At 40.4% G+C, this 24,264-nt stretch overlaps 1 protein-coding gene across 1 annotated transcript in view; it reads right to left on the reverse strand.

Moving 5' to 3' along the window:
* Positions 1–24,264, reverse strand: part of LOC126101436 (dnaJ homolog subfamily B member 13-like) — a 73,327-nt gene that overhangs the window by 44,279 nt on the left and 4,784 nt on the right. Inside the window, exon 4 of the mRNA XM_049912094.1 lies at positions 6,275–6,419. Coding sequence (XP_049768051.1) covers positions 6,275–6,419 — 145 coding nt within the window. The remainder of the gene's footprint in view (positions 1–6,274; positions 6,420–24,264) is intronic.

Below are 24,264 nucleotides of genomic sequence, written 5' to 3' on the forward strand. Positions count from 1 at the left end.
ATCAATGTTGATCAATTAGAGAGTGATACACATTTAGTTTCTAAGACCAACTACAAAACCTGACAGGAAAAGAACATACAAAAGGATAACAAAATTAACACTCCAAAGAGTTCACTGCTATTTCCAGAGTCTACATACTTCTGCATAGAATGCTAAATGGTCCACTATAGGGAGACTGACCACAGCACTATATATGAACAGTTCTTGAGATCACTGTGCGCAAAAGTTGTTGGAGAACCATGCCTGGAGGTTTGATCAGGTTGATATGCTCCTGCAAACAATGGAAAAACTGATTCTGCGGTGCACTCTTAAGAGAGTAGGAGTCAAAGGACTCTCCAGGCAGGCACAGTGTCATGCTGTAAACAAGCTCTGCCTCAGATGAGTCTAAGTTTATAGGTGATTTGTAGGCTGAGCATAACTATGGGAAGTGCTGATGTCCATGAACTTGCCTGGCACAGGAGCACTGCCTTCATTGTTCAAATGCCATCTTTCAATCATGCTGTTGTTTTCTGGATGATAACTTGCTCTTTTATGGTGTATATAGCCACAAAATTTCACCAGCTGGGCAAACAATTCTGATGCAAACTGTGGGCCCCTGTTGGTGGTGGTGTGCAATGGACATTTGTAACATGCTAGGTACTGTAACACACTAGCCGTGTCAATACAAACATGAAGGGTATAGTTTTTGCCAATATGTTATCAGTCAGAAGTGCCTCTGGGCATCATTTATACCTCTCCATCAGAGTCAGTAAATATCACTGGCCGTCTGACAGGGGAGGCGATCCCGCAATAACGAGGTGAACAGGAGTGAAAGGTGAGTACGCATCTGGAAAATCACCTATCGGCACATGCACATGGTGGGAAGTCTTACAGGGTTGGCATGTTTGTGTCCACTCACAGCAGTGCTGTTCCATTTCTGGCCACACAAAACACTGTGACACCAACTTGAACATTGGTCACACTCTGGGATGACAGTGGCTGTGCAGACTGTTGAACACCTGCCTTAGGAATACAACTGGTCCAAAGAGGTAAGATTGTCTGTGTACCAATTCACAGTATAGATGAATTTCTTCTCCAGGAATGTTGAATAGTTACAACTTTAGGTCTGCAGTGTCACCATGCAGCAGGTTTCATAACTTGGGATCCTCTTGTTGAGCCTTAGCAAGTTCTGTAACATCCAGAGGCTGTGATATTCTGGCTACTTGAGACAAACAATCTACCACAAAACTGTTAATGCCAAAAATGTGGTGAACATCAGTGCTGAATTGGCAAATAAATTCCTAGTGGTTGTACTGATGCAGAGAGCAGGTGGTAATGTTCCTCTTGAATGTGTAAGTGGCAAAGGCTGGAATGTTTTATTTTGTTTTTGATTTGAACATAGCTGCTCTAATTTCTGATATTTTCTTTCTTGCAATATAATTTTATGTAAGTAACCATTATACATCATGACAATTGTCATCTTGGTTAATATATTTTTCCCATGTTAAATTTTCTATGTATTGTTTTATAGGGTTTATCAAAAGGTTCATTCTGATGGATATACCCTTAGTAGGTGTCGAAACCTAGGTCAATGCACCTAAGTTATCTGCAACTCGTTGGTTGTATAATCCTACATTGAAACTAGTATACGGTTGCTGAGTAACAGCCATGTTTAAAACTGTAAGAATTCTACTGGCCCAGGTGTCTAAGGCTGTGTCAAAGTACAAAGGCGTAAGAAGAAAATTGTTAAACACAGGTGTAGCTATCAATTTTAATAAACTTTTGCCAAGTTATGTTAAATCATATTTTGACATGAGACAGTGCATAAAGGATCCAAAAACTACAGACCCTTGGCTGCATAATCCTATGTTGAAACTAGTATATGGTTGCTGAATAGCAGCCATGTTTAAAACTGGTTGATGGCTTATGATTGATGTATATGACAAATTCCCTTGATTTGATCTGCAATCTGAAATGTTTGTTGGCATCATAAATAGCCAAGAGCTCTCAATAATAGGTACTCAATTTCTGTTGTGTTGGTGGTAACTTTGTGAGAAAAATACACAAGTGGCTGCCATGCATTATCTACCCATTGTTGAAGAGTTGTGCCAATAGCTCACTAACTGGTATCCACCACTACTGCTAGAGGAACCTCAAGTTTGGGGTATATCAACAGTACTGTTTTTGTCAAGCATTGTTTCATCACTTTGAACACTGAGTGCATCTCCTTGGCTCACTGCACTGGGGAACTGGTCTTGACTTTCGGCGCAGCCAGTGCTGTGATCAATGGTTTCTTTTGTTTCACCACCTGTGGTAAATGCTGATGGCAAAAATTAAACAAGAATCTATGAAGTTCTTTAGTTGTAGTCAGTCTAGTAACCTACAAAATGGCTCCAAGCTTTCATTTCACTGAAAATGTGCCTGCGGTGGATATTTGGTGTCCGAGAAATTCAATGTCTGGCCATTCAAACATGCATTTGGCCATGTTAAACAACTCACTGTAACATTCTAAATGCTGGAAAACCTTCCTGAGATGATGGTCCATGCATGACAAAAACACAAGCACATCATCTAAGAACACAAAGCAAAACAGGAGCCCATGAAAGATAGAGTCGATAAATCACTGCCAGGTTTGCACAGCATTGCAGAATCAAAATTTCATGATTTTGCTATCAAATAACCCACATGGCATGATGCTTATGGTCTTTGGTATATCCTCTGCTGCCGTAGGAATCTGAGTCTAGGCCTTTGCACAATTGATACAATGAATATTGTCACCTAGTGCAATGAATAGTTGTAGTCCGTCAACAATCACATGGGAAGCAATCAGATATGGTTTGAGCATGCAGTGTATGATAATCATCATGTGAATGGCAGGCTCCTCCCTTTTTAGGAACTACATGCACAGCAGATGCCCATGGGCTATTTGAAGGTCTGATGTTAAATTAAGCCTTGGTGATGGCAAGGCATCATGGTGCTAACCTTCTAAGCCTACAAGACACAGGCAGGTCATCTGTCGTTTCTATGTGATGTAAAGTGTCATGTAAGACTTGTTGTGGTGCCCCTGGAGGTCCCACCAAGGTCAGAAACTCTGGGAGTAATGAGTGGTATACTTTGTCAATGACCTGTATTACCTTGACATCATGTTCTCTACTGTTACGATGGTACCCAGTGGCTGCAAGACCTGTAACACTGTCCTCTAATTGAATGTAGGCCAGACCTGGTTAGAGTTCATAGTGTGCAAAAACATACTGTAAAATCCCACAAAAACTGACAGTGTAGTCCTAAGTTTAAATCTTCTCATTGTCTACCATATACTGTAATGGCAGATTTGCATGCTGTGAACAGACAACATGCCGCTAGTGGGCTACAACAATGCACTGGCGTCGTCAGAATACTTAGGTTGAAGCCAAGCAGATACTCTGCCAGTTATAAACACATGTTGTGATGCTGTCAGCCAGTCAGTTGCACCAATTACTGACTAAGAGAGAGTCCATTTTCTGAGAACCACTTAATAATTCTTTGAAAGGCATCCTTAACAATATCTTCAGCTGCTTTTTCTGGAATGGGATTTATAATAAGACTCGTGTCATCTGCAAAAAGTACTAGTTCCACTTGCTGAACGTTAAGTGGGAGGTCATTCACATGAATAAGGAACAGCAGAGGACTTAAAATTGAACCCTGTGGAAATTTGCGAAGTACGTTAGGAGGCTGATCTGTTTATTACCAAGACTAGCAATTATACAAAGAGTGGAAGAAGCTAAACTTAGTTGTTTGAGAAGCTCAGTAATATGCTTCTTCCAGTTAAAGTTGTCATCAATGTGAACACCCAAAAATTTGGAGAAAACTACCCTGTTAACTGAGCCCTGTTCATATGCTACATCAATTGTCGGTATGACTCTATTTGGTGTACAGAACTGGATATAGTGAGTTTTTTCAAAACTAAGAGAGAGTCCACTTTCTGAGAACCACTTAATAATTCTTTGAAAGGCATCCTTAACGATATCTTCAGCTGCTTTTTCTGGAATGGGATTTATAATAAGACTCGTGTCATCTGCAAAAAGTACTAGTTCCACTTGCTGAACGTTAAGTGGGAGGTCATTCACATGAATAAGGAACAGCAGAGGACTTAAAATTGAACCCTGTGGGACTCCCTTTGTGATAACTCCCCATTCACTACAATTTCCCACCCTACCAACGTATTTGTGCTATTCAGCATAACTTTTTGCTTTCTGTTCATTAAGTATGATTCAGACCAGCTGTGTGTATAGCCTTCAATTGCATAAAATCTTAGTTTTTCTAAGAGTGTGACATGATCCACACAGTCAAATGCCTTGGAGAGATCACAAAAAAATACCAACTGGCGATAATTTGTTATTTAGGGCTAGTACTATTTGATGGGTAAATGTGTAGATAGCATTCTCAGTTGAGTAACCCATCCGGAATCCGAGATGTGACATGCTGAGTAAATTATTTTCATTTAAATGTGAGACTACTCTTGAATACATAACTTTTTTGAATATTTTAGAAAATGAAGTCAGCAATGAGATTGATCTACAATTATTTAAGTCACTCTTGTCCCCTTTCTTATGAAGAGGTGCCGCATTGTGGTACTACCTGGCATTGACACAGCACTATCCTGGCTCAGAGTGATAGCTTCATGAGCGTGGTCTGAAAATTCTGCAATAGCATCCAGATGCACCTTTGTTTGCATAGCAATAATCACCTTTACTTGCAACATCAGTTGGCTGCACCATAAGGTGTTTACTCCCATACTTGAAATAATGTTCAGTTGTGTGTACCAAAAATATACCTGATGCAACTTTATTGTAATGTGAATCAATTAGAGAGCTAGAAAGGCTTAGTTGCTAAGAGCAACTCCAAAATCTGACAACAAAAGAACATAAAAAAATTATAAAATTAACACTCCAAAGAGTAAACAGAAGCAGATAAAACACAGGAAAACGCAGTGGCAAATGCAGAATCCAGTGATTGCCATGACTCAGTTGTTAACATACATCACAACTTCACAGACACTATACCACTTCACTCAACAGCTTCACTAGATGGTGCAAATGATGTTTACTTGCATGACTATGAGAATCAACGTATGTGGTGGTGGCTACAAACTTAAAATGATCCTAGTACAAATTAGATACAATCAACAGTAAAAATAATATTTTTTTAAAATTTAATTTTTTGTGAAAGTGAGTAATTTATCCCACATTTTTGACATGACAGTAGAATAATAATTATTGCATGCTGAAGGACTTGTAACTTCAACATAGAACCTGCCACTATTTTAACTGCAACAGGGGCAATTAATAAAACAAATTTTATGAATTACAACAATCTGTTTCAGTGACTGATGTCTGTGGTTGGACTAAATATCCTTTTGTTTTGCAGCTAACAGTACTGTACAATTTTGGCTTTTTAGTCATTTTAAGTGAGTTTCAAGTACATACCAGGCATAACATAGTGTGAATACAAAATACAAAACAATCTGTGGTTACATATTGGGGTCATTGAATAAAAATGTTGTGGGAAGACCACTATGCACTAAAATTTCACACAAGTTAAGTAGAATTAAAAATGGTAGACATAGAATAAGGGGAATATCATAGAATAAAACATTTTACTATGTTACAGCACTTTGTGCTAAAGCCATGACACCAACCATTTCCCGAAAAGCAGTTCAGTTCAGTAAGATGTTGTGAAATAAATAATGATACCATCTGGTGATCTTACATATGACATAGCTAAAAATAACATTAGTTTGGACATTAGATATTTTAATACCCCTGCCAGAGGTTTGGTGGCACTACAGCTTGTGACTGATGAGAGCCACCACAGGTGTGAGCATCGAGTTACATAGGCCCAGTTGCTCGCAGCAGTGGGGCTAGGCAAACAGCTGTGAGTCAGTCTTCTTTAGTATGCGACAAGAGTTATTGCAGTGCATGCCTATCTGCTATGGGCATTGAATTTCTGGTCATTGTTATTGGTGTTTATTCAGTGTTCCACTCACAACAAACTTGGCTTTGTTTATGGATTCCTCATCTGTCTTGCGAACAAACATAAAGCATACTATTGAAAAACTAATTAGCAATGAGACAATATTACCATATTTCCCTGTGCCAATACAAAATTGTTTAGCCTGCGAAAAAATTAAATGTTAGTAAGATTGTAGTTATTACTAAATTATGTTAATGTAGTTTATTGTATCACACAGAAATAGCAGTGTGTTTCACATTTTAATAAAAGATTTTTTGTATTTATGTAGGTTGAAGTAACTTACTTCTTCCAGAGTCAGATGTAGAGGCCTGTATATGGTGTCTTCTTTCTTCTTATAACCGCAGAGCTCAGGCGTCCTGTATATTGGCTTTGGGAATGTGACAGCATCTAGTAAGTCAGCAAAAGGACTATCTGTACCAAAAAATTCCCTGTGAAGATACAATTTATAGTGAAGTCTCTTAAACAGTGAACAGCCTCTTCTGGCAATTGGGACTCCACAGATCCAACATATATGTAAGTCTTTCTATTAACATGATTTTAGTTTATACTATTTTCTTTCCTGTCCCTTTCATCATTCCCTTCCTCAGGTTTCTTTCCTTCATTTTTTCCATTATTACTTTGCTTCTGTCTCCCTATCACTGTTCACATTTTTTATATGATATTTATTACTTTCTTCATAAATTGTCAGAACATAGTATATATAACTAAGAACTTTCATGTTCTTTTATTATATGAATTTTTCATGTTACAACTTAAGAATTTTGAACCATTTTGTATCTTCATCTGCCAAATTGAAAATTTTGGTTTTGCTACTTTATTTTTTCTGAATACTTTTGCTTTAGACAAAAGAGTGACTTTTGAAGGATATTATAAAACTACAAATTTCAATAAATGAAAGTCTTCCAAAAGGTTGCTAAATTGAATGACAAAACTGGATAATTAGTACTTCTACATTAACTTAATAATATCACCTTCCTTTCTGTCTGCAGTGAATAATTCACCACCACCTTTGCAAAAATCTCCAGACTCATGGATGGGGTGGTTGAGTTTTAAGCTGCTGTTCAAAATTCATCAACTGTATAAAAATAATGAACCTCATGAAGCACTTACACTTGTATTAAAGCAAAATACTGAATAAGAGTGTGATTATGAAAAGCTAAATACTGAGTCTTTCAACAAAAGAATATAAAACATATTTGAATAAATTACACTACAGAGAATGCTGCAACCAGGCAAATGTTTTTTAAAAAGTTTTTGATAGTTTTGAGCCACAGTCATGCAATATTTTTTGTAAGAATAAACAACAATTTGACTGTGTATTACTGTATTTATCTAGTGTACTAGCTAGGTTTCAACTTTTGTGCCATTATTGAGTACAATGCTAAAAGTTCTTTGACCATTAACATGTTATATCTGGCAAAGTGAGTCCAAAGCAGACTTCAATAAACTTAAGGTAGTTATCCATACAAATTTGCGCTGCCCATGTAAAAAATGTCTTTAGGAAGTTTAAGATATTTCCACTGTTTCTTGTTTGACTATACAGGATTGCATATACCTGCATGACCACATATCATGACTGACTACTGTGAACTGGCACTGCATATCAAGTGTGGTGAGGGGCTGTATCAGATGGAGTGACTGAGGGAGGAAAGAATTCAAAGAGTGACAGAAAAGGCTTCAAGGAAGAACGGCTGGGAGAGAGAAACAGTAGTACACAAGATGAAAATGTAGCATTGGTGAGCCCACTCTGATACAAACAGAGGAAACTGAGTGAGAGGCACAATGCTATAGAGGACTGGTCTCGGAAGGAGGAGATAAAACAGAGAAAGACAGACACTTTGGAGAGGAGGGTGTAAGTGTAGAAACAGTGAAGCAAGGCATTGGGGACAGAGCTGGGGATGCTTGTGGGACATTTGCTAGTGAAACCAGGGGTATTGTGGGATCAAAGAACTTGTTATAAGGACAATACCTGTCTATGCAGTTCAGAGGATCTGGTATTGGGGTAGGGAGCAGGGAGGATCTGGATGACACAGATTGTGAAGCAACAATTGAAGTCAAGCAAGCTGTGCTTGCAGCCTGTACCACCAGTGGATAGTCAACTCTTCTCTTGGTCACAGGTTAACATTATCAGTTAGTGGACAGTTATTTCATGGCAATGTGCCATACAGATGTTACAGCATCTACATCTACATCTACATGACTACTCTGCAATTCACATTTAAGTGCTTGGCAGAGGGTTCATCGAACCACAATCATACTATCTCTCTACCATTCCACTCCCGAACACCGCGCGGGAAAAACAAACACCTAAACCTTTCTGTTCGAGCTCTGATTTCTCTTATTTTATTTTGATGATCATTCCTACCTATGTAGGTTGGGCTCAACAAAATATTTTTGCATTCGGAAGAGAAAGTTGGTGACTCAAATTTCGTAAATAGATCTTGCCGCGACAAAAAACGTCTTTACTTTAATGACTTCCATCCCAACTCGCGTATCATATCTGCCACACTCTCTCCCCTATTACGTGATAATACAAAATGGGCTGCCCTTTTTTGCACCCTTTCGCGATGTCCTCCGTCAGTCCCACCTGGTAAGGATCCCACACCGCACAGCAATATTCTAACAGAGGACGAATGAGTGTAGTGTAAGCTGTCTCTTTCGTGGGCTTGTTGCAGCTTCTAAGTGTCCTGCCAATGAAACACAACCTTTGGCTCGCCTTCCCCACAATATTATCTATGTGGTCTTTCCAACTGAAGTTGTTTGTAATTTTAACACCCAGGTACTTAGTTGAATTGACAGCCTTGAGAATTGTACTATTTATCGAGTAATCGAATTCCAATGGATTTCTTTTGGAACTCATGTGGATCACCTCACACTTTTTGTTATTTAGCGTCAACTGCCACCTGCCACACCATACAGCAATCTTTTCTAAATCGCTTTGCAACTGATACTGGTCTTCGGATGACCTTACTAGATGGTAAATTACAGCATCATCTGCGAACAACCTAAGAGAACTGCTCAGATTGTCACCCAGGTCATTTATATAGATCAGGAACAGCAGAGGTCCCAGGACGCTTCCCTGGGGAACACCTGATATCACTTCAGTTTTACTCGATAATTTGCCGTCTATTACTACAAACTGCGACCTTCCTGACAGTAAATCACGAATCCAGTCGCACAACTGAGACGATACCCAATAGGCCCGCAGCTTGATTAGAAGATGCTTGTGAGGAACGGTGTCAAAAGCTTTCCGGAAATCTAGAAATACGGAATCAACTTGAGATCCCCTGTCGATAGTGGCCATTACTTCGTGCGAATAAAGAGCTAGCTGCGTTGCACAAGAGCGATGTTTTCTGAAACCACGCTGATTACGTAACAGTAGATCGTTCCCTTCGAGGTGATTCATAATGTTTGAATACAGCATATGCTCCAAAACCCTACTGCAAATCGACGTCAATGATATAGGTCTGTAGTTCGATGGATTACTCCTAATACTCTTCTTAAACACTGGTGCGGCCTGCGCAATTTTCCAATCGGTACAGATCTATCGGTGAGCAAGCAGTTGTATATAATTGCTAAGTAGGGAGCTATTGTATCAGCGTAATCTGAATGGCACCTAATTGGTATACAATCTGGACCTGAAGACTTGCCCGTATCAAGCGATTTGAGTTGCTTCGCAACCCCTAAGGTATCTACTTCTAAGAAACTCATGCTAGCAGCTGTTCGTGTTTCAAATTCTGGAATATTCCATTTGTCTTCCCTGGTGAAGGAATTTCGGAAAACTGCATTCAATAACTCCGCTTTAGCGGCACAGTCATCGGTAACAGTACCATCGGCACTGCGCAGCGAAGGTATTGACTGTGTCTTGCTTCTTATTGTACTTTACATACAACCAGAATTTCTTCGGATTTTCTACCAAATTTCGAGACAATGTTTCGTTGTGGAACCTATTAAAGGCATCTTGCATCAAAGTCCATGCCAAATTTCACGCGTCTGTAAATTTTAGCCAATCTTCGGGATTTCGTGTTCTTCTAAACTTTGCATGCTTTTTCCATTGCCTCTGCAACAGCGTTCGGACCTATTTAGTGTACCATGGGGGATCAGTTCCATCTCTTACCAATTTATGAGGTATGAATCTTTCAATTGCTGTTGCTACTATATCTTTGAATTTGAGCCACATCTTGTCTACATTTGCATAGCCAGTTTGGAAGGAATGGAGATTGTCTCTTAGGAAGGCTTTTAGTGACACTTTATCCGCTTTTTTAAATAAAATTATTTTGCGTTTGTTTCTGGTGGATTTGGAAGAAACGGTACTGAGCCTAGCTACAATGACCTTGTGATCACTAATCCCTGTATCAGTCATGATGCTCTCTATCAGCTCTGGATTGTTTGTGGCTAAGAGGTCAAGTGTGTTTTCGCAACCATTTACAATTTGCGTGGGTTCGTGGACTAACTGCTCGAAATAATTTTCAGAGAAAGCATTTAGGACAATCTCGGAAGATGTTTTCTGCCTACCACCAATTTTGAACAACTATTTTTGCCAACATATCGAGGGAAGGTTGAAGTCCCCACCAACTATAACCGTATGAGTGGGCTATTTATTTGTTACGAGACTCAAATTTTCTCTGAACTGTTCAGCAACTATATCATCGGAGTCTGGGGGTCGGTAGAAGGAGCCAATTATTAACTTAGTTCGGCTGTTAAGTGTAACCTCCACCCATACCAATTTGCACGGAGTATCTACTTCGACTTCACTGTAAGATAAACCACTATTGACAGACACAAACACTCCACCACCAATTCTGCCTAATCTATCTTTCCTGAACACCGTCTGAGACTTCGTAAAAATTTCTGCAGAACTTTTTTCAGGCTTTAGCCAGCTTTCTGTACCTATAACGATTTCAGCTTCTGTGCTTTCTATTAGCGCTTGAAGCTCAGGGACTTTCCCAGCACAACTACAACAATTTACAACTACAATTCCGACTGTTCCTTGATCCAAGCACGTCCTGTATTTGCCATGTACCCTTTGAGATTGCAACCCACCCCGTACTTTCCCGAGACCTTCTAACCTAAAAAACCACCCAGTCCATGCCACACAGCCTCTGCTACCCATGTAGCCACCAGCTGAGTGTAGTGAACTCCTGACCTATTCAGCGGAACCCGAAACCCCACCACCCTATGGCGCAAGTCAAGGAATCTGCAGCCAACACAGTCGCAAAACCGTCTGAGCCTCTGATTCAGACCCTCCACCCAGCTCTGCACCAAAGGTCCGCAGTCGGTTTTGTCAACAATGCTGCAGATGGTGAGCTCTGCCTTCATCTCGTAAGCGAGACCAGCAGCCTTCACCAAATCAGATAGCCGCTGGAATCCAGAGAGAATTTCCTCAGATCCAAAGCGACACACATCATTAGTGCCGACATGTGCCACCACCTGCAACTGGCTGCACCCTGTGCTCTTCATGGCATCCGGAAGGACCCTTTCCACATCAGGAATGACTCCACCCGGAATGCACACGGAGTGCACACTGGATTTCTTCCCCTCCTTAGCCACCATATCCCTAAGGGGCCTCATTACGCGCCTAACATTGGAGCTCCCAACTACCAATAAGCCCACCCTCTGTGATTGCCCGGACCTTGAAAGCTGAGAATCATCCTCTGAAACAGGGCAGGCAGCTGCATCTGGCTCAGCCAGAGACAGTGCCTGAAACCTGTTTGTCAGACGCACTGGGGAGGCTTTCTGATCAGCCTCCGGGGACGTCTTTCGCTGCCTGCCATGCCTTGGAACAACCTCCCAGTCAACCACAGACGAGGGCTCAGCCCCACTGCAGGCAGCAACCAGGGCAACCACAGCGGCAGATCGATCTGGGGACAGACGGGACGAGGTTGACATCCCCGTGATACCCAAGTCCGGCTCCCCACAGTGGTGCCCATTGGCAACAGCCTCAAGCTGCGTGACCGAAGTCAGTGCCACTTGCAGCTGTGAGTGAAGGGATGCCAACTCAGCCCTCATCCGAACACAGCAATCACAGCTGGTATATTATAAGAATGCTTTGATAGGTGGTTCTGCCTCTGACAGGGTACCATATACCTGTTTGTGATGACATTATTACTATGGAACTCCAATTATCTACACTCCACCATCAAAACTAATAACTGGCACCACTTACAAAAGTTTTCAAATTTCTGACATCCTACTCCTGTCTCAAAGTACCAATGCCTACTAATTCATATCCTATCCCTAGTGACCTCTCCCACACTCCCACTTAATCATTTCCCAATTACCTGAGAACACAAAGTTGTAACAACAACCCAGAACCAGGAAGGAACTGAAGTGTGATACACATGCCTCAGATAATGTACAGAGCTCAGGTTAACAAGTGTGTTTAATAATTTATGTGCGCAAGAACCTCCACATGGCACACAAAGTCATTACATACATATCCATTCAGATATCTGTTGACATTATGTAACTGTGCATTCTATTATAATTTATATATATTATGATGTGTGATAGAAGAAAACAGATGGAATATACTACTATAAATATTATTGTTGTGTTTATTAATTGTGAAAGTGGTGTTTATCTTCTAACTTTATTTACAATGAGCTGCAGAGCAGTTTTACCATGAAAAATATTATTTTCCTCTCTGCTGGTAGTATATTCTAAAATCCTAAGATGGTGTACTGAAGTACCACTTATTAAGTGCACATGTGTGTGTGTGTGTGTGTGTGTGTGTGTGTGGGGGTGGGTGTGTGTGGGTGCGCGCGCACACGCGCGCATGTGTGTGTGTACGTGTGTGTGTTTGTGCATGTGTTGTATTTTGTCAAAGGATTTCTTCTGAAAGATAACAAAGTTTTCATTCTCTTTTAGGAGCCTGACAATTCTCAGTGCTTTCCTTCTGCTGTTTGGTGAGTGGTTTCCTTTGCTCCTAACTCACATTCTACCAGAACTTTGCTCATTATATTTACATGTATTGTAATAATTTTCTTTTTTGTAATAGACATATGGAGATGGGAGATTATATCCCAGTAACGAAATTTGTATGTATACATGCTGTACAGTATTCTAGAATGGACTAAAATGGATAAATTTCCTGTGTAAAATTGAGTTTGTTTATGATATAGGCTAGATCTCTTGCCAAAGCTAAATTTCCCCAGAAGATAATTCTGTAACACATAACGGAGTGAAAATACGCATAGTATGCGGACTTCATAGTAGTTAAATCTCCAATGGAAGACATCATTCTGATAGCATACATAGCTGAGCTCAATTTTTTTAGGGTCTGTTGTATAAGATCTTCACCTCATCTTTGCCAACTGGTGCGCTGGCAACAGCTTACACCAGCAAAACATGTATATGTATTGGTTACAAATTTTTAAAAAAAGGAAGTTCACAAAAGTAATGAATATTGGACAAGATTCAACAGTAAAAGACTTTTTAAACATGCATCTAAATATGAGAGTGAAGGGCAGAGAGGAGCAGCTGGATTGAATACCCTCACCCTGTAAAGTTATGAGAGCACATGGCACTGTATTTCCCTTCATGTGCTAAACTCATCCTTCTGATAGGCTACTCCTCATCCCCGCAGCTAAGGTGGAACTGGATGTAGTGCTGGTATGGGGCTGATATGATACTGTGGGTTCTGCCTAGAGTAGCACCATAATCTTCATTGCTCATGCACATTCTCCAGCATAATACTCGCATTCTTAAGCAAAACATCTTATAGGGGCCTTCTTCAGAATTCACTGATCATTCTTGTTTAACAGATATCATCATATTGTAGTTTAGCTGTACAAATAGAGCTTCCTCAGTCACCTTCCCAAACTAGTGTTCTTCTCTCTTGAAAAGCACAATTTGTTATATGAGTCAAGCATCAGCTCTCAAGCACATCCTCCTAATGCGGCATATTATCCACAGTCCGAAGTTCAATATGGCATTACCTGTTTGTGAGCAATTTTTTTATTTTCTTTTATCTACTACTGTTGCAGCCATAGCCCATCAACTGCAGTTGACTCTTACATGGCTACATAGATGGAAGAAGAAAGAGGTTTCAGTTTTTCATGTGAGAAAACTGCATGTGTTTATTTTGACCACCATCTTTCTTAATTGTGCCTGCTGAGGCTAAAACTGAGGGCTACCATTCTTGACTGCCTCATCTGGAACCTTCAAAGTCTGAAAATTTCACAATGTCAGAATGAGAAGAACTGGAGAGGCAGAAAGATCATGTTCCTTGATATTTTACAGGCATTTTGTTTGGCCCTGTTGCATTATGGCTGTATTATATATGGGTCAGCATTCCTTCATACCCAAAAATGCCTTATTCACTGCACCGTAATGGCATCAGGTTGGCTACTGAGAGTTATAGAGCTTAGCCCTATCAGCAGTCTACATGAAGAGGATGCAGAGCCACAGCTAGATATCTAGTTGCAACTCCTCATGGCGTAAAATGCTTAAAATCACAGTATACATTCACAATCACCCACTTCTATTGCTGTTAACTGTGGATATTTAGAGTTTGTGTACAACTGGCTACCATGAACCACACATGTGTTTGGAGTCAGAGCATATTTATGATGTCCGAACAATGAATAAAAATGAAAAGTGACAAAAATATTCATCACCTGTTCTAATTCATTAGGTGCTTTGCAGGCCATGCAGCAGCTGTACTCAGCAGACATCCACAAGTGACAATTACGATAACTTTTTAACTGATTTCTTGGGCATATTCAATGAATGCTTCCCTTTTGTAACAGTGAGGACCAGGTCCCAAAAAAGTAGATCCTGGGGAAAAAAAATAGTTAAACTAGCAAAACGTACTGTGAATAATGACTTCATTTCCAATGCAAAAAACAAATCAAAAGGTGTTTGGTCTTTTATAAGAAGCAAAGTTGGCAGTGAGGCAGAGAGAAAATGCCCTTCTAAAATAGTGATAAATGGTAGAACTGTTACAGAACCCAGTGCCATTTGTGAATCATTCAATGACTTTTTCATAAACTGTAACAAATTTGGTGACTGTTCACCACCAAAAACAAAGCACAATATGACAGACAGCAATTGCCCATGTCTTAAGTTTTCTCAAGTTTCCATCTCATCTCAGATGTCATCAAAATCATAATGTCCCTAAAAAATTCAAAATCTGCGGGGTGGGATGAGGTCCCCACTGAAATAATAAAAACAGTCCGTCACAGTATTGCATATCCACTCTCTTTCATAATCAACCAATCTTTTGATGAGGGATGTTTCCCAGATCGGTTAAAATATGCAGAAGTTCGGCCCATGCATAAAAAAGGCAAACAATATGAATTGGGCAACTATAGGCCAATCTCACTGTTACCAATTTTCTCAAAAATATTTGAAAGAGCTGCATGTGATCAGATCGGAAATCACAATTCATCTAACAGCATTATCTTAGGCAATCAACATGGTTTCACAAAATACCAGCAACAATCCATGCAATAAATGAATTAAAGTCAGCAGATGTCTTGATGATAGAATGTGTGTGTCAGGCATCCTTTATGACCTGTCCAAAGCCTCTGACACAGTAAATCACGACCTGCTTCTTCAAAAATTGGCACGCTATGGTTTTCAAGGCAAATCTCTTAGCTGGATGTCATCATACTAGGCAAACAGAAAACAAAGAGTACTTATTAACATCAATGGTAAAAAATTTCTCTCTGGCTGGAAACACACTCAATTAGGTGTTCCCCAAGGTTCAATATTAGGGCCACTATTTTTTCTGTATTATATTAATGATATGCCATGTCAGGTCCAGACTGATACTATCCTCTATGCAGATGACTCAACACCCATAGTCTGTTGTAAAAATGAGGTAGACCTAATTCGTCATATTGAACAAACACTTGAGGAAGTGGAGGCATGGGTCAAAAACAATAACTTGACATTAAATTTTACAAAAACAGAAATTGTTCATTTCACCACAAAACAATCTGCACAGTCTTTAAGAGAAATAAGGTATATGGACAAAAAAATAAGAGACTACAAAAAACAACCATCTGAACAATGGTGGGAGCAAAACAAAAGCAACATTGTAAACCTTTATTTGTAAAACTAGATCTAATGCCCCCCATGAACCATAGACCTTGCCGTTGCTGGGGAGGCTTGCGTGCCTCAACGATACAGATAGCTGTACCGTAGGTGCAACCACAATGGAGGGGTATATGTTGAGAGGCCAGACAAACGTGTGGTTCCTGAAGAGGGGCAGCAGCCTTTTCAGTAGTTGCAGGGGCAACAGTCTGGATGATTGACTCATTCCATAGGGGTTGCTAAAAGTTTCTTTGGGGACTTCAAAGGCAAAGGTGACAATGTCTGTTCTGTTGGAGAAGTTTAACATCATACCTCCTCCAGCTACTCACTCAAGCACCGGTGAAATAGGGATCCTGGCAAAGGAGGGGGGAAGAGTTTCCTGTCTTTGGGGCTATCTTCTTTCTCTTCTTTGATCTTAGCAATCACTTCTGTTTTTTCCTTTCTTGCTTCTCTTTTGAGTACTTGCCTATTTTTTCCCTCTTTCCATATTCATCTACTTCTATCGCTGAAGTGCTTCTCATTTTCCGTGGGTTCCAATAACCTATAACTTATTTGTGTCAATCCCCTTCTTGGTACCCCTGTCCGCACAGTATTGGTCAGCCTTTCTTAGGTCTGCCTTTTATATTCAATAAATGCTGGGTGCGTCCCCCTTATCCTTCCCATGTAGACCTCATAATATATTTTTCCCATGTTGAATGTGACAACTACGATGATTTCGTATCACATATATGCAAAGTATAGAAAAACTATGACGATTTTACAAAGAGTATACATAAGAAGGAGGCATGAGTAATGAAGGAGGACGCAAGACAGATTGGAGTTAATTATGATGCTTAATTAAGTAAAATTAGTGCAGCAAATACTCCAATGGAGTGAAGAGTCAGAGAGTAGTGGGACGTGATCATTAGGTGTAGACATAGTATCTACTGTGAGTTGAATAATATGGGTAGGCATAGTATCTACTAAAGATTACAGAAGTTGAAAAGTAGAGGAGGACCCTAGGGTATTAAATGAAGTATTAAGAAGTGAGTGTGAAGTGTGAAATAGACTTTTATTTTTTCCAGGAAATATTTAATTATAGTGTACATAAAGATGTATACTAGGGCAATGAACCATGAGGTCTCCACGGGAAGGATAAGGGGGGCGCACCAAGCATTTATTGAATATAAAAGGCAGATAGGCAGACCTAAGAAAGGCTGACCAATACTGTGCGGACAGGGGTACCACGAAGGGGATTGACCTGTACCATAGGAGAATAGGAATTAAGAGGGGAGTACCTAATGAAACGGAAGGAGGAAGTGCACTCATAGGGTCAACCAGGTGTAATGTATAGATTCTGATATTAGGGGAAAAGGACAATATCGTGACAGAAGCCACACATTTAATAGGAAATATTCTGGTAAGTTTGAATTCTATATTCCACTAGCATTATTATGTTTTATGTGAGTTTACAAGTTTCGAGAAGAACACTTTCGTTTGCCCAGAGTTCCTCCACACTACAAACAGCCCATAATTAACGAGGCTATTATGTACTAAAGAAGAAGTACAAAGAATTAGAATAAAGAGTAAAATACTCAAGTGTCATGAACACCTGGAGCTTACAGTTGGAAACCCAAAGGTTTAGGTCCCACGACTCCTAGATATAAAAGAATTGACTCCAACATGGAATGAAATACTCCCATTTTATAATCAAAGTAAAATGAAAAAAGAAAAGCTAAATAGTAAATAAAAGGGTTATGCACAGTTAATAAAAAAGTGGAATTATGAATTGTTATTCTATTTAATACTAATGTACATAATGAGTATGTATAAAATATCGCGTGTTCGAGCTGAGGGGCTGGATATGTAGTGCTTCGAGAATTTTTGCATTAATTCCAGAAGCACTCATCCTTCTACCATCTTGAACACACGATATAATTGTGAAAGAACGTACATAGTGATTGACACATTTTTGTGTGTGCAGGCTGGAAAGGAGTCATGAGCAAGAAGTAATCATGTAGTATCCCTTGCAGTTTTAGTGTCTGTAATTGTTGTTACAGAATACTGAACAATTGATTATAGACACTTCATTGTATTTCATGTGCTGGACTTGCTAGAAGTAAGACATGTTCATAATTATGTGGTTGCAAAAACTATGCTAAAAATGTTTTAATCAAATCTAATGCTAGATGAATTGGTTGACTTGCAAACCGAATATTTATGTGAGAAGTGGTGAATTTGTTCCTTGTGGAAGCTGAAATATACCAAGGCTACACTAAAAGTATTCTGCGAGTATCCACTTATTTCAAGAGCAGAGAGAGAGAAAGAGTCTTATAAATTCCCATAACCATCACTTTCTTCAGAGGAGGTGGTTTTGGAGATCGACGTAGTTGGCTATCCAGAGAAGATTGGCTGTGCATATCAAGTAAGTCAACTGATGAGAGACAGGTGTGGATTTTGCTTGCAATCCTAAGTCATACCGCTTCTTATCGTCGCATAGTGTTAGAGTTTTTCTGGGTCCATCCCGTTCCAATTGCTTTAAGAGACAAAGTAGCCAGTAAATTGAAAGAATTGCAAGGTAATGGTGTATTTGCTCCCATTCAAGCTAGACAATGGGCAAGTCCTCTCATTTTGTTGCCTAAGCCTTCTGGACGCATTTGCATTTGTGTTGACTGCAAGTTGCAATCAACCCATAGACAGTAGTTGACACTTATCTGTTACCTTGCCATGCGGAACTCATGGACAGCCTTGGTGCAGGTCATTACTTTTCTAAGATAGATTTGTGTGATGCTTACTTGCAAATTCCATTGGGTGAAGAACTCACAGAAAGTGTTTGTTGTAAATACACACTTAGGACTGTTCAAGTATTTGCATTTGCCCTTCGGCAGTGCATCTGCACCCATTATTTTTCAGTGTTACTTGGAACAGCTGACTGCAAAAGTGCCATTTTGTTCAAACTCCCTTGATGATATTGTCATCTCAGGTCATACACCAGAGGAACAAAATTGAAGCAGGACTCAAGAGTCATCTTGAAAGTGTGACTTTTCACAGACTGTACTACAGTACTTGGGTCAAGTGATCAACAGTCAGGATGTGCACCCTCCTCCAATCTCATTTGCCTACTATCTGTGACCTACCTGTTCCTTGCAATGTGTCTCAACTGCAGTCAGTATTAGGCAATATGATGTACTACATTTGGTTTATACCGAATGCTGCCCAGATCATGGCTCCATTGCATTGCTTGTGTCGCAAAAATGTATCTTCTGTGTGGACTAAAGACTGTTAAGATGCATTTCATGAACTCAAAAATTCTTTGCTTAGTGACAGATGTTTAGTGCATTTTGATCCTGTCAAGCCAACAGTTTTGCAAGTCAACATATATTTCCATGGAATCGGTGCTGTGCTTTTGCACATAATTGGTGCACAAGACAGACCTATTGCTTTTGCCTCAGAGATGTTAACTCGAACTCATTGCAGCTATTCTCAAATAGAAAAAAGAGGCTCTTGCTATGCATTTGGGATATCAAAATTTCACTATTATCTGTTTGCTCACAAGTTCTTTTTAGCCCTTGCAGTTCTTGTTTCATTCTCAAAGCTGGTTCCTACATCCAATGCTAAAAAATTGCAATGCTGGGCTTTGTTGCTTTCACAGTATCAGTATGAAACTGTGTACAGACCTATGGCAAAGCATGGCAATGCAGACACCCTATCTCACCTACCAATTCATCCAGACTCCAATTTTGATGCATCTGCTGCATCTTGTTGCCAGATCAATGTGCAGGACTCTGAATTGCTGGAATCTTTCCCCTTGCATTACGGAAAAATTGCACAGGCCACAGAAGCAGACTCAGATCTCAAGATTGTGTTGCATTACATTCGCACATCATGGACTCGTTCACTGAACAGTATCCAGAACTCAGTTGTACACTGATATTTTGCATGTTGGCATAAACTTTCAGTTCAACAGGGTGTGATTCTAGTTCAAAATGGCAGTGGACAATCACATGTGTTTACTCCCAAAGTGTTGCAAAAGTATGTGTTGCGATTGCTTCAGCAAGGATATTGGGGAACTGTTTGCACTAACAGTTAGCATGCCGGCACTATATTTGCGAGGGCATGGATGCCCACATTGAACAGATGACATCACAGTGCTGCACATGCGCAGAAAACCAATTGCCTCTGCCACAGACATTCTCAGCTTGGTCTAAGACTCAATCCCCATTGCAAAGAGTGCACATAGACTTTGCAGGACTATGTTGGAACACTTGTTGGCTCATAATGGTAGACTCTTTTAGTAAGTTCTCATTTGCAGTGACTATGAATCCTACCATGTCACATAGCTCCATTCAAGTGTTGTCCTCCATATTTTGCATAGAAGGTTTGCCAGAAGTACTTGTGTCGGAAAATCGACCACGGTTCACATCACATGATTTTGAATAGTTTTGTGAACGAAATGGCATTCATCACCTAGCAAGTGCTCTGTTTCACCACAAGTTCAATGGAGAAGCAGAATGCTTTGTACGCACTTTTAAACAACAGATGACCAAGCTTTGCACCACCCACATGTGGGAACAGGTGCTACAACTCTTTCTTGCCTCCTATTGCTCCCACCCTTGAGATGGACCATCACTTCTGCATGGCCGCCTCCATCAGAAGCTGCTACACTTGCTACACCCACTGCAGCATCTGTCACCACCAATGGTCTGCAAGTATCACTTTGCACCATGCGATCTTGTTCTTTTCAGGGTTTATGGTAACCATGGGTGCTGGAAAAAAGGCATGATCCAGGAACACATTGGATCATTTATGTACTTGATTGCAGATCCTGATGATTTGCAGCGCTGCCACCAGAACCATATTTATGCACGTCATTTGCCCTGTGATTCTGCTGTTTTTCTTCTCCCAGATTCACGGCCTCACAGGACCGTGCAGTCTTCGCAGCCATCTGCTGGCGCCACCGGGGCACCCCAGGAGGAGCAGATGGACAATGCGCCCCCCATCCCTATACGATGATCTGATGGATATGGGCCCCGTCGTCACCATCGCCATCACTGTCGTTGTCCCAGGGCACACCTTCAGGCCTGGACCTGTGTCCTGGCAGCAGTTTTATGGAGGATGTTCCTGTTCCTTGCAAGCCAAATGGTGGTGTACAGTTGGGAGCATGCCATCCTCCAGTCAAGGCTCCTGGCTCATCTCTATATCTAGTGCCCTGCTTCCCTTCCCATTGTTGTTCACATCCTCCCTACACGACAACAGTGTCACATTTCAGGGACAGGAATGTGCTGGCGTAAGCTGTCACCAGCACACTGCTTGGCAAAGGTGGAGCAAATATCACTGGATCAAGCACGCCTATCATGAGAGAGACCAGAGACACACCCACAAGCAACATGATGCCAACACCCTCTCGACAGCATGTATTTAGGCTGCCACCACTGACCAGAGGGCCCAATTCACTCAATCATCCAGTTTGGCATCTGCCAACTTACTCGTAGAGTGACTTTAATTCGCCATGGGCTACAACAGTACATAGCAAACAGATTAGTGACTATAACAGGACTAGTTTACCTCGATCAGAATTGTACTTCACTAGTAGTGAGACATACATCAGTCTGCGAGAGGACTATTACTGATGAGCCTGTACCACAAAACATGGATTCTATTCAAGTTAAGTAAAAAATTCCAGTCCATGTTAGTAAAGAACCATATTAATCCACATGTGCATTTGTGTTGTTGACAGAGGATACCAGCCACTGATAATAACACAGCTTCTTTGCAATACAAGACTCTACACTTAACCTTGTGAATGTAAATGCACTATCCAGTCTCATTAATGTGACCACTTATCAAAAGCCTGAACAACCACATTTTGCAGAGAGGACCACTGCAACACATGCAGAAAGAAAGTCAGTGAGGTTGTGAAAGGTACCAACAGGGATGTGGAGCTATGCCAACTCCAGTGCCGTGGTCAGCTCCAGTAGGGTTCTTGGCTGATGATCCATTGTGACAACAGACCGAACGCCGTGGTCCCACAGATTCTTGACTGGGTTTAAATCCAAGAGTTTGATGGACAGAGAAGTACAGTAAACTCAGTCTGCTGCTCTTCTAACCATGCACATACAATGCAAGCTGTTTGATACATTGCATTATCCTGCTGGTAGATGCCTTAGGTCAAGGAAAAACAAATTGCATGTAGGGATGGACATGGTTCCCAAGGATAGATGCATGCTTGTGTTGATCCAGTGTGCCTTCCAGAATCATGAGATCACCCATGGAATGCCAGAAAAACAATCCCCAGACCATAACGCTCCCTTCTGCACCCTTTACTCTTCCGATGATAGTTGCAGGATGTTTACTTGTGGACGTTTCTTGCCATACACACCAAAGGCCATCTGTCATCTGAAAAGGCCATCTCTTGCCACTCAGTGAGGTCCAGTTGCAATATTGGTGTAGTCAGCACAGATGCATCAACTGCTGAGGCCCACACGCAGCAACATTCGCTGGATGGTCATTGAGGAGGCACTGTTGGTAGTCCCTTGCTTCATCTGGGCAGTCAGTTGGTCAACAGCTGCATGTCTATTCACCTGTACACGTTCCAACAGCTCCTGTTCATCCCTGTGATCTATGACCTTTGGTGCATCACAGTGGTCTTAGCACTAGTTTTGGATAATACCATTTTGCCATGCATGGTTTACTTTAACCACAGCACCAGGTGAACAGTTTACAAACATAGACACTTTGGAAATACTTCCACCCTTGGCCCAAAAGCCAATAATCATGCTGTTTTAGACTTCACATAAATCTCTCTGTTCCCACACTATAACAACGAATGCACTGTTTTCCACATCCCCCCAACATGCTTAATACACTCTCCACTGCTAGTGCTACCACCCGCCATAGTTAGTAGTTACTGATGTTGAAAATACACGGTGGTCACATTTATGTGACTGGACCGTGTATTTTAAGAGTAAAGGAGACCATTCACCAAATGCCAACAAGATGCCAACAAGAATGCACAAAAAAGAAAGAAAACTTGCATATGTGTGTGTGCATGTGTATATGTTTTCTGTATGTATCTGTACTCTAGCTCACAGTATTGCTCCAAAATCTGGCCAGTCTTCTTTCTTTTTTGAGTGTGTATGTCAATGAATAAGTGTTCCTGCTTTTTGGTGAGTGATCTCTTTCACTCCTAAAGTATTCTCTTTCTTAATATTTTGACTAATACATAATGTTTTATTCAGTTACTAAATCATTATTATTATTCATGGTAAATGATAACAGCCAGACAGTTGCAGGATAAGGATTTCAATAAATCTTTATCCTGCAAATTTTAAACATGGTTGAAGCAACAACTGTTAAAAATCTTCACGGTAAATGATAACAGCCAAACAGTTGCAAGATAAGAATTTCAATAAATATTTATCCTGCAACTGTTTGGCTGTTATCATTTATCGTGAAGAATTTTAACAGTTGCTGCTTCAACCATGTTTAAAATTTTGCGTTATTATTATTATTACTAATGAGCTGAGCCAAAACTTTGTAATCAATCACTACATTTACAACTCCAAAAACTATTAAAAACATGAACTATCACATAAACGTATACAACAGTTCTGTTGGAAGCAATAAATAAATAAATTCACCCCTATCAGCACTTGCTTTCTTTGGAATGAAATGCAGTGAGGAGAAAAGAAAGACTATGGTGGTAACCAGAGGGACAGAGATCGCAAGTGACAGTTTAATGTCAAAGACAGGATACTGACATTAAGGATAACTTCAAATATCTAAGTAGTGTTATAATGAAGAACGCAAGAATGGAGGCAGAAGTCAGCAAAAGGATACAACAGAGTAATGCATTTTATAGTCCACAACAAATACTGTGGCTGGTAGATGTACAGACAGCAAGGCATGTGTGGAGAGAGTGGTAGTGGTGGGGGTATGGGCTGGCACTGTAGGGGAAATGCTGAGCACTGGAGGGGAAGTGCCGTTCTAAACTGAAACTCAAATTTTTTGTAAATATTAAGTGGAGCCCCTCCATGCCCACACTTTCATGGTGACTGTTGAAAAAGATCTGTCACATCTGCTTTGGTTAGTGTATAAAAACAATTCCACTGAAAATGCAGTGATTTATTTTCGCTTGGCTTGTTAACTATTTGTGACTTACAGAGAAGCACCGTGAGTGGTGATTTTTGAGTAAAACCCACAAATTTCCCTGGTTGCCATGTTAAAATGTGCTTCTTTTGCAAAAACACA

Source organism: Schistocerca cancellata, chromosome 9, assembly GCF_023864275.1.
Source record: "Schistocerca cancellata isolate TAMUIC-IGC-003103 chromosome 9, iqSchCanc2.1, whole genome shotgun sequence".
Lineage (NCBI taxonomy): Eukaryota > Metazoa > Arthropoda > Insecta > Orthoptera > Acrididae > Schistocerca > Schistocerca cancellata.